Here is a 12,372-nt window from a genome sequence, read left to right as displayed (position 1 = left end):
ATCCTATCTGTCAGTCAAAATAATACCACGTCATATCCGTGTGGCATGCCACATCAACGCCACGTAGCATCCTGAAGGGGTTGTGGCGATTTGAGACCTAGATGACACATTATGACAAGTTCTGGGACTTGGATATGCATTTTGAGAGTTTAGGGACCTAGATGACACACCTCTACAAGTTTAAGGATCGCCCGTACACTTTACTCAAATAACTAATTACTCCCTCCGTCCCATAATATTAAAACCTAGGACTGGATAGGACGTTTTATAGTACAACGAATCTGGACAGATGCATATCCAGATTCATTGAACTATGAAACATCCCATCCAGTCCTAGATTATAATATTATGGGACGGAGGGAGTACACAGATTGCAACTAATTTGCGAGACGAATATTTTAAACCTAATTGCTCTATGATTTGACAGCATGCGATTACAGTAAACATTTGCTAATGACGGAATAATTAGGCTTAATAAATTTATCTCACTGTTTACTGACAGATTCTATAATTAGTATTTTTATTAGTGCCCGAACACCCCATGCGACACCCTATATAATACCTGATGTGACACACCAAAACTTTACACCCCTGAATCTAAACACCCCCTTTACATCCTTAACCACAATGTTAGATATAGGCCCTATTTAGATCCCACTCCAAAATTTTTCACTATGTCACATCGAACGTTTGAACACCTGCATGAAGTATGAAATATAGGCTAAAAAAATAACTAATTGCACAAATTGCGACTAATTTGCTAGATGAATCTTTTAAGCCTAATTGCTGAATGATTTGACAATGTGGTATTACAGTAAATATTTGCTAATAATGAATTAATTAGGTTTAATAAATTTGTCTCGCCTAAAACGATGATATCAAAAAAGTTTGGGCCCATAAGGTCCCGTTTAGTTCCCAAAAGTTTTTCCCAAAAACATCACATCGATTTTTTAGATGTATGCATGGAGTATTAAATATAGATTAAAATAAAAACTAATTACACAGTTAAGGGGGAAATCGCAAGACGAATCTTTTGAGCGTAATTAATCCATGATTAGCCATAAGTGCTATAATAACCCACATGTGCTAATGACGGATGAATTATGCTCAAAAGGTTCGTCTCGCGGTTTTCATGCGAGTTATAAAATTAGTTTTTTCATTTGTGTTCGAAAACCCCTTTCAATATTCGGTCAAATATCCGATGTGACATCTAAAAATTTTCATTTCCCGAACTAAACGGCCCATTCTCCGGAAACGATGGGCCGACAATTCATGCCCTGACTTTACCCAAGTCCAAATCTCCCAGAGACGGTGATCACTCGTATCAGCAGCAGTCACCTGTGAGTGTGAGTGACCTGTCGCCGACGTTTTCCCCGGCCGCCGGCGACGAACACGCATGCTAACGCCTCTCCTCACGCCGCGTGCCAGCCCGGTCGCTGTGCCGTTTGCCCTGTGCCCTCGTGCCGTGCACGGCCACGTGTCCGGCCGCCTTTGCTACCACGTTGGCTTCTTGGGTTCTTCCCTGTGGCGTCCTGGATCATCAGGCTGCTATGACTCGACGAGTGATGTGATGCGAATTGCTCAATCACGTCTGGTCGTCTGGATTTTTAACAGGTTGTCTGAAACAGAGGTGGGTTTTTGTCACTTGTCTTATGCATGACGTTTAAAAATAATACTAAATTCTTTTAATAAAATTAGTAAGGTAAATTAATACTCCAATCGATCCAAAAATATAAGGGATTTTAAATAGATGTAACACTTCTACCGTTCAAAATATCTTATATTTTGAAACGGAGAAGATACATTATAATATATCACGTCATAAACATATAAGTTTGAATTCGATTTCATTTAGAGTCAAAATTATTATTCTTATTTCTGCTTATATATAAGTTGAATTTAAACATTCGAATACTATATCATATATCGATCCATCTTTTAAATATTCTTTTAGCAAAATATAAAAATAAGAAGACGTCGTCTCCAAAGACGAATAGACTTTCCAGTGGGAGCCTGGGAGGGCAGGAGGCAAACGACAACTCTTGGCATAATCACAGCACACAGGACCCCCCCAACACAGAAACTCAGCTAGTAATTGTCACTGGTGACATGTTAATTAGTCTGATAATACTATCATCATTACCGAGCTGTATTGTCCATGACAATAACGGAGACAGTTCCTCATCACACCCACAAAAAAAAAAGAAAAAGAAACACAACACAATAATGGGGACTGTTAGAAATCATGGCGTCGTGATTAGCAGGTAAGCTCCTCTGGACCTGTAGTGGGAAGGGAAGCAAACCACAGTTATCCAATAATAGAGAGGGGAAGCAAGCTGTTGTTGGTCAAAGGGGGCCTTGCCAGAGTGGCAGGAAACGGTCAAATGGACAGGTGGATGCACACCTAGCAGGCTAGCACAAAAGCCCATTTCATTCTCCGAAAGCAGCCATGAAACCTTGTCAGATTCTGATCATGAAATCCAGCCATTGATCTACTAGTATTTATTTATTTTAGAGAGAGTGGTATAAAGGCAAACATTTACATACACGAGCGTATACTTATCTCAATCACGCATACTTCTTCATCCATATAAGTACTTCCGAGAGACTGTACTGTTATATTTTAAAATCGAGCAAATCAATACATACGCCTTGTTATCAGCGAGTACGCTGTCTGCTATTGATTTTTTTCATGAAAAAGTCTACTATTGATTTTTATTATCGAGCCAATTATTGGTATAGATTATCTACTTGATTATATGGATAAATTAAATATTATGAGAAACATAATTGATAAATATTGTAAAATAAGTGGTCTATTAGATGAAAGTTTTCTTTTGCAAACCTTTTTTTCAAGTGTGGAGCAAATAATCCGCTTAAAATATAGAACATGATAGTTATAGATGATTTGTAATTGTAGTTACAAGTAACACATTAAACTATCTTGTTAAAGATTGTAAAAAAGATTTTCCAAATTATACTGTTCCACTAGTGGTACATGCATGCTTATGCACAGAAACCCTCATGATAATTAACATGAGACATGGCGTTCTTTTTTTCCCGTGCTAAAAAAAATCGTTTAACTGAAAAAGAATACATTTATACCAACCATAAAACAATAATGTCAGAATCCACACAAGCTTACCTTTGACCTTTGCATTTGCTATGCTATTTTAATGGTACCTTTGCAGATGTCTTGGCTCTTACATGAGTATATCTTAATTAAATATCGAGCTTATCAACAGTTCGGAACATAACATGCTTTGAGCCTTTGACCTTTCACACGTTTGCATGTGTCCAGAAACATACTAATCATCTCAAGCTTTGAGTACATCATAAGCTTGCTTAATCAACCAGGCAGCCAGCTCATCTCTTCAGAATTAAAAAGTAGGAATAGTGAAAGAATAGTCTATAGTCCATATAGAAATATAATTTTAAAATAACTGAAATTTGAAATTAAAAATAATAACAAATGAAAGAAAAGTCAAGAGTCCTTGTAGAAATACAACTTAAAAATAACTAAAATTCAGGATTAAAAAGATAAGAAATATTAAAAGAAGAGTTCAGAGTTCATATAGAAATATATAAATAGTGAAACCTCGAAATAAAAAAAAATAAATATTAGAAGAAGAGTCTAGATTTCCTATAGGAATGTAATTACAATTCGGAATGAAAAAATAATTAATAAATATCATGTACATACAATAAAATATATGAATATTACACATTAGTTACTTGGGTTAAGTTAGTGCATAATTTAAAATTATATTGCTATTTTAGTATATTTTTATTAATAAAATGTGAATATATATATATATATATACTATTATGTGAGAAAAAAATAAAACGATGCTAGCCGCACAATTGCGCAGCCATAAGATCTGGTAATACAAAAGTAATATTATTAATAAATTTGCTATGAAAAATAGACTTTATATAGCCATATTTTCTGTTTTGTCATCAATATATGATTAGAAAAGAGTAACAAAAAAATGTGTGGTTTGGAGCTAAACACTTGAGCAGTTAAAACAGAAGAGAGGAAGTACTATCCACTTGCTTCACAACAGTACAACACAACACAACAACTGCCACCAACAAAATTTCAGTTGCTGAGCTATTAAAAACAACACTAAATTTTTGCCTCCCAATGAACAACTACACCAGCATCTTGGTTGCCCTTTTGTTTATGCCATCTTGAGCCTTGTGCCCTCGAGGCCTTGACTTCCTTCCCCTACCCCCACCCCCAACATCTCCCTGAATTTAGCTGCTTTCGCGGCACAGATCAGTGCGCAAGCCATAAAGATCGAGCCTTAGCTTCGAGCTGGAATTTATCGGCGGATCGGCTGGCATTTTTTCAGTTTGTGCGCGCGCCTCAAGCTCAAGAACCGGGAGAGAGATGAGCTGCTTCCCGTGCTCGGGGTCGTCGGGGAAGGGCGGGGTTGACGCCAAGAGCGTGGCGGCGCTCTCGCCGGGTCCGCGGCCCGCGGCGAGCGCGGCACCAGGTGAATCCCGCATCTTAGCCCCCCTCCGATTTCTCTTCGCAGGGTGTGGAAAGATTCGATTTCTTCTGGTGAATCCGCTTGCTGGCGTTGCCCCGGTCAGCTGTATGATTCTGTATCGGTTTCGCTGGTTGCGAATTTGCAGCGAGTGGCTCAGTGCGGTAGCTGCGCATTGGTGTGATCCATATTGGCTCGAATTCTCTCTTCGTTTGGGTTTAAAGGGTAACAGTGAGAAAAAAGAAGTCAATTTTGCATAGCGTTGATTGTTTATTATGCTTTCTTGCAAATTGGCGCTTTGGTCATTTGATTGTGGTAAATAATTCAAGGCTTTAGGTTTGTAAATGTTAGTCTGGTTGCTTGTTGAGATAGTGGGGTTGAAGGGGACGCAAAGCTACTTTCTTGGAAAGAAAATGTAATTGATTGTTCTCGTGAGAAGTGGAGTGAAAGGGAGAGGAAAATAAAATCTGAACTGAAGCTTGCAGCTATAATAATAATATTATTGCAACTTTCAGTCTCAGGCGACCAGGCAGTAATGTTTGATGTGTTGTTTACTCTTGTTGTCTCTAACTGATTCCTTCGCGTGGGTAATTGCTTGCTTCGACCTTGCTTGAATTACAGTCCACCCTTTGCATAGTTGTTGTAGTCTGAAGCGAGTACAGTAATTTAGTTGCCGTGTTGCTGCGCATGCAAGTATTATCATTCTCTCATGAGATCATTGAATTGAGGAATAATATGTTAAAATTTGCATGTTGGATGGGTCAAGATCGATCAAACTCATCACGTGGTTCAGGCATTAAGAAGGACGATTCTGTCCGAAGAGGAGGAAGCTCTGCGAATGATGGTCCAGCCAAAATTTTCACTTTCCGAGAATTGGCTGTTGCCACCAAGAATTTCAGAAAAGACTGCCTGCTGGGTGAAGGTGGCTTTGGTCGTGTCTATAAAGGACAGATGGAGAATGGACAGGTTTGCTATTCCTAACATTGGCTGCTGTGTGCTCTTGTTCATTAGCTGCAATTTAGAGCATGATTTTTCTGAGTGTCCGACACCTTTTCTTTTGCATATATCATCTAGCAGGTTATTGCCGTGAAGCAACTTGACAGAAATGGCCTACAAGGAAACCGAGAATTTCTCGTGGAGGTTCTCATGCTAAGTCTCTTGCACCATCCTAATCTGGTCAGATTAATTGGCTACTGCGCAGATGGTGACCAGCGGCTCCTAGTTTATGAGTATATGCTATTGGGGTCACTAGAAAACCATCTTCATGGTAAGCTTCTCAGTTCTCACTACGTGATTTTACTGTTTCAGTTCAAAGTTTGCACATTATCAATAACACTTAGTTGATTGAGCTTCACATAACATACAGAAGAAGAATTGTGAATTTCGTGACATAATGGGAAACATTAATGTTTAAGTTCAGAGACACTAAAACACACCTCCTGAAATGTCAATGCACATTAAATTGATAGTGATCAAGTTATGTCCTTATGGTTCCTATCACAAGATTTGTGTTTGTGCTTTAGTCTCAACCTGCTAAGTTGATTCCTGACCTATTTGATTTGAAAGAGAACTTGCCAGCTACCCTTCACTGTCTTACTGTAGTTTGCTACTGACAACATTTAATTTTCTTTAGACATTGCTATCTATCATTTTATAACTCATGGGGCACTTTCTTAATAGATCGCCCACCAGGCAAGAAACCTCTTGACTGGAATGCAAGGATGAAGATTGCTGTTGGTGCAGCGAAGGGTTTGGAGTACCTGCATGATAAGGCAAATCCACCAGTCATATATAGAGATTTCAAATCATCAAATATTCTTCTGGGCGAAGACTATTACCCAAAGCTATCTGATTTTGGGCTTGCAAAACTTGGTCCAGTTGGTGACAAAACTCACGTATCAACAAGAGTTATGGGAACATATGGCTATTGTGCTCCAGAATATGCCATGACAGGACAGTTGACAGTAAAATCTGATGTTTACAGCTTTGGCGTTGTCTTCCTTGAACTCATTACAGGACGTAAAGCCATTGATCACACCCAACCTGCAGGGGAGCAAAATCTTGTTGCATGGGTAGGTTCATCCTTTTATTTTTAAGAATGTGTGGGCTCAACTGTACTAAATTATCTCCCTTCCTTTGGGTGTAGAGGGGATGTTCTGTTTCAATTTCATCATGATGTGAAGTGTCTTATCCTTATAATTTGCAGGCTCGTCCACTGTTTAGAGACCGAAGGAAGTTCTGCCAAATGGCCGATCCATCGCTGCAAGGTTGTTATCCCAAAAGGGGTTTGTACCAGGCTTTAGCTGTTGCATCTATGTGCTTGCAGGAGAATGCAACATCTCGACCCCTCATTGCGGATATTGTCACTGCACTTTCTTATCTAGCTTCAAATCATTACGATCCTAATGCACCTTCTGCAAAGAGTTCGAGGACTTGCCCATCCACCCCAAAGGCAAAAGCACATCGACGAACAACCAGTGTTCCTGATGCCCAACATGCTGCCGATTCACTTAACTGGAACTTCCCAGACTTGGGGAGGAAGGAAACTACTAGAGGGGAATTCGAGCAGGATCACAGTGAAGGTTATGGCAGTGGCAGTAGCTCTGGAAGGAATGATGGTCTAGATGTTCCAGAACTGCTGGCCTTGCATAATGGACAAAATAACAGTGAAGCTGATATATATCACAAGTCCAGTGTCAAGCTTGATGCCCATGAGAAACAGAGATCAGGGTCAGGCAAAGGCAGCAGGCAGTTTTGATGCACATACAAACAGACATTGTTGCAATTCTTTCCCCGATTGCTGCCAATTTTGCCAGACATCTTCTCTGCTTCTGTTGAGGGTTGGATACTCTTTGTTGGTACAGTTGCGCGCTGTTATGGTCCAGGTGCTGTATGACTGTACCCATGGTTGTATTTTAGTTGTTTCCAAAGGTATACATGAAGATCATGATCTGGTTGAAGCAAGAAACCATCTTGTCGCAGATAAGGAGCATGCATTTTGATCGGTGTCAATTGCATTCTACCTGTAAAGATTTTTATTCTCTTTGTAATTAGGTCACAGTTTGTGCCATACCTATCATTCAGGAATTAGGATGTTTTATACATACAGAAAACAATTCTTACCAGAATGCGTGTACAGACCTACATGCTACAGTGGATTGTTTGTGTTTTTTTTACATGTAACACAATTATTTTGCGGACAATGACATACTGTATAGACCATAGAGTGTATGATCATATAATGTGAAAGACTCCTGTTGTTAGAAATTTACCTTTGTGCCTGAATGTCATATTAATTTGTAGTGATTAATGTTGTGGTTTTTACTGGAGTGGAGTGGAATGGGAGAACTTTGCAGTGACACAACAAGGAGAACTGGGTTTTGGCAGAGTTTGAGGATGCCAGGAGCTGAAGATTCAGAAGGTTCAGCCTTCTTCAGAGTTCCAGCAATCCAAGCACAAAGGCCCCAAATTCTTTCGATATATTGATAGCTATAATTTTATTTATTTGTTATGAGCAGCCGAATCTCCAATGCAGCATAGAAAAGGAGGTCTGAGTTCCGTAGAATATCACGGAAGTTAGTTTTTGGTTGGTAAGCTCGACATCAAATAAGGAATGAATCTGAAACTCCATAACTCCACATGCCAATGTACACCAGAGACAGAACAGCGATTAATTTGGTGCTCATGTTCAGTTTCAGATGGTTTACAAAATAGTATAAGTAAGTCTACCATCTCAAAAAAAAAAAAGGAGCTAAGTCTTCAGGTGCCATGCAAAGCCTGACAGAACTCTTGTTCAGTCTTCGGCATTTCTGTTGCCATTTGAGCTTTGCCAGAGCTCTCTCTTTGTCCTTCCCAAAGCAACTGTTTTTTCCTTCCTTCCTTCCTTCCTTCCTTTCTTTCTTTCTTTCTTTCTTTCTTTTTGGACAGTCTTCGGTTCCTTCAAGAAGACTTCAATAAGCTGCTGAAATCCTGAGCGGATGAACAGGTTATTAAAGAACCATGTAGCAAAGGAAGATATATGTGGCCGGCTGATTGTACAACTTAGAACCTTCCAAGTAACTTGTAAGTAGATAATTCAAGACTTGCAAAGCTAGATCATGCAAACATTAGCCGCTTCTGTGAGTGCAAGCATACATGAACTATTTGTCCAAAGGTTCTAAGTTATGCTCCAAGAGCCATCGTCCCAGCATTCAGCCACCTTAAATCAGGACCCTCACATGTTGAGAAAATATTTGCCAACACAAGATTTAAAGGTACTTTTCCTACCCAGATATCCTTCCAGAAGCTGCTATCCATGTGGAAATATGCTTGTTGGAATTTGGAACATATATTCTCACTGTTTTTTTGTCAACCAAACTGTTATGGCATCTTGTTTATCTATCATTTTAGACAACAGTGATATACTCAAGCAACTCCGATGACAACAGTGATAAAAGGAAGGACAAATTGGAATTTCATGATATTTGATGTCGGTCAAAGGCACTCTGTGCTGCCTGTAGTGAGTACAAACAGCCAGGACATTTCCCCTGTGTTTGATTTTGAAGGACAAGTGAAGAATCAAGATACCCTATTGGCATGGCTCAAGAAGGAGAGTCTTCTCTTAGCAGCCTTTGATCTATAACACCACACTTCAAACGCCTCCGTCAAGTCTGGATACTTAGCATGCTTCGACTGAAGCCAATCTGACAAAATGTCAGCTTGACTGTTCGACGGTAGCGTTAGCACAATTGAAACAATAGCTGATTCCAGGCTCTGCCAGACCTCACTGTCTAGGTTGATCTTAGGTGCTTCAGCATCACCGTCATCGTCATCGTGTTCGGGATGTCCGACCAAAGGCTTTGTTCTCCTTGCAAAGCCAATCCAAACATTGACAGCATCACAACGTTTCTCGGTTGGGAGAACAATGTTGCCAAATGCAATCGCCTCCAGGACCTTTGCAGACACCTCAATCACCTTCAATCTAGTCTTCAGGCAGCTGATTCCCCCACAAGCTTTGTCGACAGCTTCAACGACATCGGATGAAACCCCAATCCAGTAAACAACAACACATTTCATCATCTCCAGCTTGCTCAAGATCTGACAGACCCAGGAGATATCTGAAACAAGAGAATGCAGCTCCTGCTGAACCTCGGCGTCGCCGTGGCCTAAAGGCGCCTCTCCCTGTTCCATCAGGATTGAACTCGTGAACCCACTGAACCTGCTCAGCAAAGCTGCAACACAATCCTTCACTTGAGACCTGACAATGTCATCATCGAAGGCTAACAATGGCGCGTCGTCGTCTTCGGTGAGCATGTACTCCAGCTGCTCCTGAGCCGCGGACTTGAGCTCCTGCGGCGGCGAGCGCGTCGACGTCGCGTGCCGGAACGCCGAGAGGAGGATGCCGGCCACCGGCGCGGGATCGATCGGGCGGAGCCGCGCGAGGACGCACTCGTACTGGGGGCCGAGGCAAGGGATGGTCCTGAGGATCTCCTCCTCGTCGGCCTCGTCCCACGGCGCGGACTCCAGGTAGTCGACGCAGGCGGCGGCGACGCGCGGGCAGGCGAGGTGGGCGGCGGCCTGGAGGACGCCGAGCGCGCCGCGGACGCCGAAGCGGGAGCACGGCTCGGCGGCGTAGAGGAGGCGGAGCGCGGTGACGTGGGGGCTGAGGTCCAGCTCCTGGCAGTGGACCTCGACGCAGTAGCGGGAGCCGAGGATCTGGCACGTGGGCCAGTCGTCGGAGAGGCGGTCGGCGAAGTACCTGCTCCCGGCGGCGAGCACGCCGGAGTGGCAGTAGAGCCACTCGTCGCGGCCCTCCGGCGTCCGCAGCCGCACCACCACGTCGCTGGTCGCGAGGTCGCCGATCTTGGGCCGCCCCGCTGCCCTCCTCACGCCACTCATCTGCGAAGCTCGGGCCCGCCCGCCCGCCGCCGTGGGTTCGCCGGAGCTCCGGCGACGGCTCAGGTGAGGTGGAGATTGGGGAAATGATAGTGAAATAATGGGACTTCGGTGGGACTAATATGAAAATATCCATCTCATTCTCACCCTGGCTTAGATGTTCAATCTGGACCGTACATCTAGATCAAACGGCTATTGGTAGGCCAAGCCGCAAAGATCTTTTTGGATTATTTATCGGATTGTTGAAAATTATTACTCCCTCCGTCCCAATATATTAGTACAACCTAGGATTACACTCATCCTAAAACTACGAATCTGGACATAAACTATGAATCTGGACATAACCTATGTCCAGATTCGTAGTGTAATATATTCGGACGGAGGGAGTATTTGCTCTAAACTTCGGAAGAAACGTTGTCTTTTAAAAACCTTCAAAAAATACGTTGTTTAACCACTTATTTTTGTTAAATCAAAGTGTTTTTATTATTATTCTGTGATGAACAATTGGCATCGGAGATTATTGGTTTTGATATTTGGAATTTATTTTTGAAGTGGTTTTGGAGATGATTGGATTTCACAGGTGAATCTACAGGTACTGTTGGATGTGGTCCGGTCAGACCAGGCATGTGCTGCCGGTCAGACCGGCGTGTATCGCGCGGTCAGACCGGCGCAGCCCGCGGTCTGATCGGCTGACTCTGTGTCGATTTCGGTTTCGGGTTGTTTGTTTGGATATCCGTGATTGTTTCATGATTATGGCTTCTAGATGGATACTATGAGTATGTAATACTGTTGTTTGCTACTAATGAGTCAAGTTGGAGATAGCTTGGTCTCGGAATATGGTTTCTTTGTTTATTTCATGTGTAGGTGACTAGATGCCTCGAGAGAGTATTTGCTGTGATGGACCGGGAGTCGGCTTGGGGATAAGACGACGTTCGTGGTGCTCAGAGATCATGCGGGATACTTAGGCTAGAGTTGATACACGTGGTTCGTGAAGATTCCATATGGCATACGATGGAGGTATTGTGTGCGTATGGGATGCGGAGTCGAATTTGGAAGGAGTTTAAATTTGATATGATTGGTTATATAAAGTTTGTTTCTTGTACTAGAGGGTTTCCTAAGGTGTTTAGGACTTCTAGTATGAGTTTGGTTCGTGGCTTTAGGCTGCCTACCTCGGGTATATAAATAGAGGGGGAGCGTGAGGCTTCCCTGTATCGCTTTTGAGAGCAATTGAGTTGAGAGTTGAGTTAGGGTTTCGAGTTTAGTCGAAATTTTTGTAAGGAATACTGTTGGTGCACTTTGTAAACACAGAGAGAATCAATAAAGTCGTCATCCACTTTAAGAGTTCTTCGATTTGTGTTTCATCGGGTTTCGGCGGTCTAACCGGCGGCGCACCGGCGGTCAGACTGGCGGCATCCCGGCGGTCAGACTGGCGGGTGACCTGCGGTCAGACCGGCTTCAGCGACAGGTGACAGGAGCTGATCTCGACGGTCAGACCAGAGATACAATCTCGGTCAGACCGACGGCAACCAGGCGGTCAGACCGGCGCATCTACTTCGGTCAGACTGCAATCCGTCGAATTTGAGGGTAACTTTTATTTCCGTAAAGTATTGGTTTTTGGGCATACCAACCATTCACCCCCCCCCCTCTGGTTGGCTTAGTTGTTGTGATTCAATCCTACAATTTTAAGTTTTTTTTATTGAAATATCTAATTTATAATCCCTATAATCCAGTATTTAGCCAAAAAAGGACCCTGATTAGGATGACCTGCTGTAATCTGTTTATGCTAAAGTGCCCACCTGAATGTCTTCACCTGAAAAAAAAAAGGCAAAATAGCAGAGGTCTGGATTCTGTATCTTCTGATTGAACTTTTTTAGTATATTCAAGATCAATGTGAAATAAAGAAGTAATCTGAAACCTCACAATTGCCATATGCCAATGTGCAGCACTGATAGCTGAAAGAACAAGGATCGATCTGCTGACCAAGTTCACTTTCAGAAGAGTC

The 12,372-nt window shown here is 42.3% G+C and overlaps 2 protein-coding genes across 3 annotated transcripts; one reads left to right on the top strand and one right to left on the bottom strand.

Annotated features, from left to right (window-relative positions):
- Positions 1-4,256: 4,256 nt before the first annotated feature.
- On the top strand, positions 4,257-7,763 carry LOC4344229 (probable serine/threonine-protein kinase PBL7). 2 transcript variants are annotated; one of them, XM_015789158.3, is made up of 5 exons: positions 4,257-4,502; positions 5,263-5,462; positions 5,574-5,763; positions 6,177-6,568; positions 6,703-7,763. In XM_015789158.3, exons 1-5 carry the CDS (start codon positions 4,397-4,399, stop codon positions 7,252-7,254), a joined length of 1,440 nt encoding a protein of 479 aa, XP_015644644.1. In that variant the 5' UTR covers positions 4,257-4,396; the 3' UTR covers positions 7,255-7,763. The 2 variants fall into 2 exon arrangements, with proteins under 2 accessions (XP_015644644.1, XP_015644643.1); XM_015789157.3 differs by having other exon boundaries at positions 5,571-5,763.
- A 394-nt stretch (positions 7,764-8,157) lies between these two features.
- LOC4344228 (BTB/POZ domain-containing protein At3g05675) lies at positions 8,158-10,461 on the bottom strand. The gene has a single exon (XM_015789638.3). The coding sequence runs from the start codon at positions 10,371-10,373 to the stop codon at positions 9,054-9,056; it is 1,320 nt and encodes a 439-aa protein (XP_015645124.1). The 5' UTR covers positions 10,374-10,461; the 3' UTR covers positions 8,158-9,053.
- Positions 10,462-12,372: the final 1,911 nt, after the last annotated feature.

Source organism: Oryza sativa, chromosome 7, assembly GCF_034140825.1.
Source record: "Oryza sativa Japonica Group chromosome 7, ASM3414082v1".
Classification (NCBI taxonomy): Eukaryota; Viridiplantae; Streptophyta; class Magnoliopsida; order Poales; family Poaceae; genus Oryza; species Oryza sativa.
This window is presented reverse-complemented; position numbering and strand designations above follow the sequence as displayed.

What these genes read in the sequence shown, in the direction of transcription:
- LOC4344228 (XM_015789638.3), bottom strand. Translation starts at nt 10,373, where the DNA reads ATGAGTGGCGTGAGGAGGGCAGCGGGGCGGCCCAAGATCGGCGACCTC.
- LOC4344229 (XM_015789157.3), top strand. Translation starts at nt 4,397, where the DNA reads ATGAGCTGCTTCCCGTGCTCGGGGTCGTCGGGGAAGGGCGGGGTTGAC. An exon ending in GACAGATGGAGAATGGACAG is followed by an intron (nt 5,463 to 5,570) that starts GTTTGCTATTCC and finishes TATATCATCTAG; the next exon opens with CAGGTTATTGCCGTGAAGCA. An exon ending in ACTAGAAAACCATCTTCATG is followed by an intron (nt 5,764 to 6,176) that starts GTAAGCTTCTCA and finishes CTTTCTTAATAG; the next exon opens with ATCGCCCACCAGGCAAGAAA.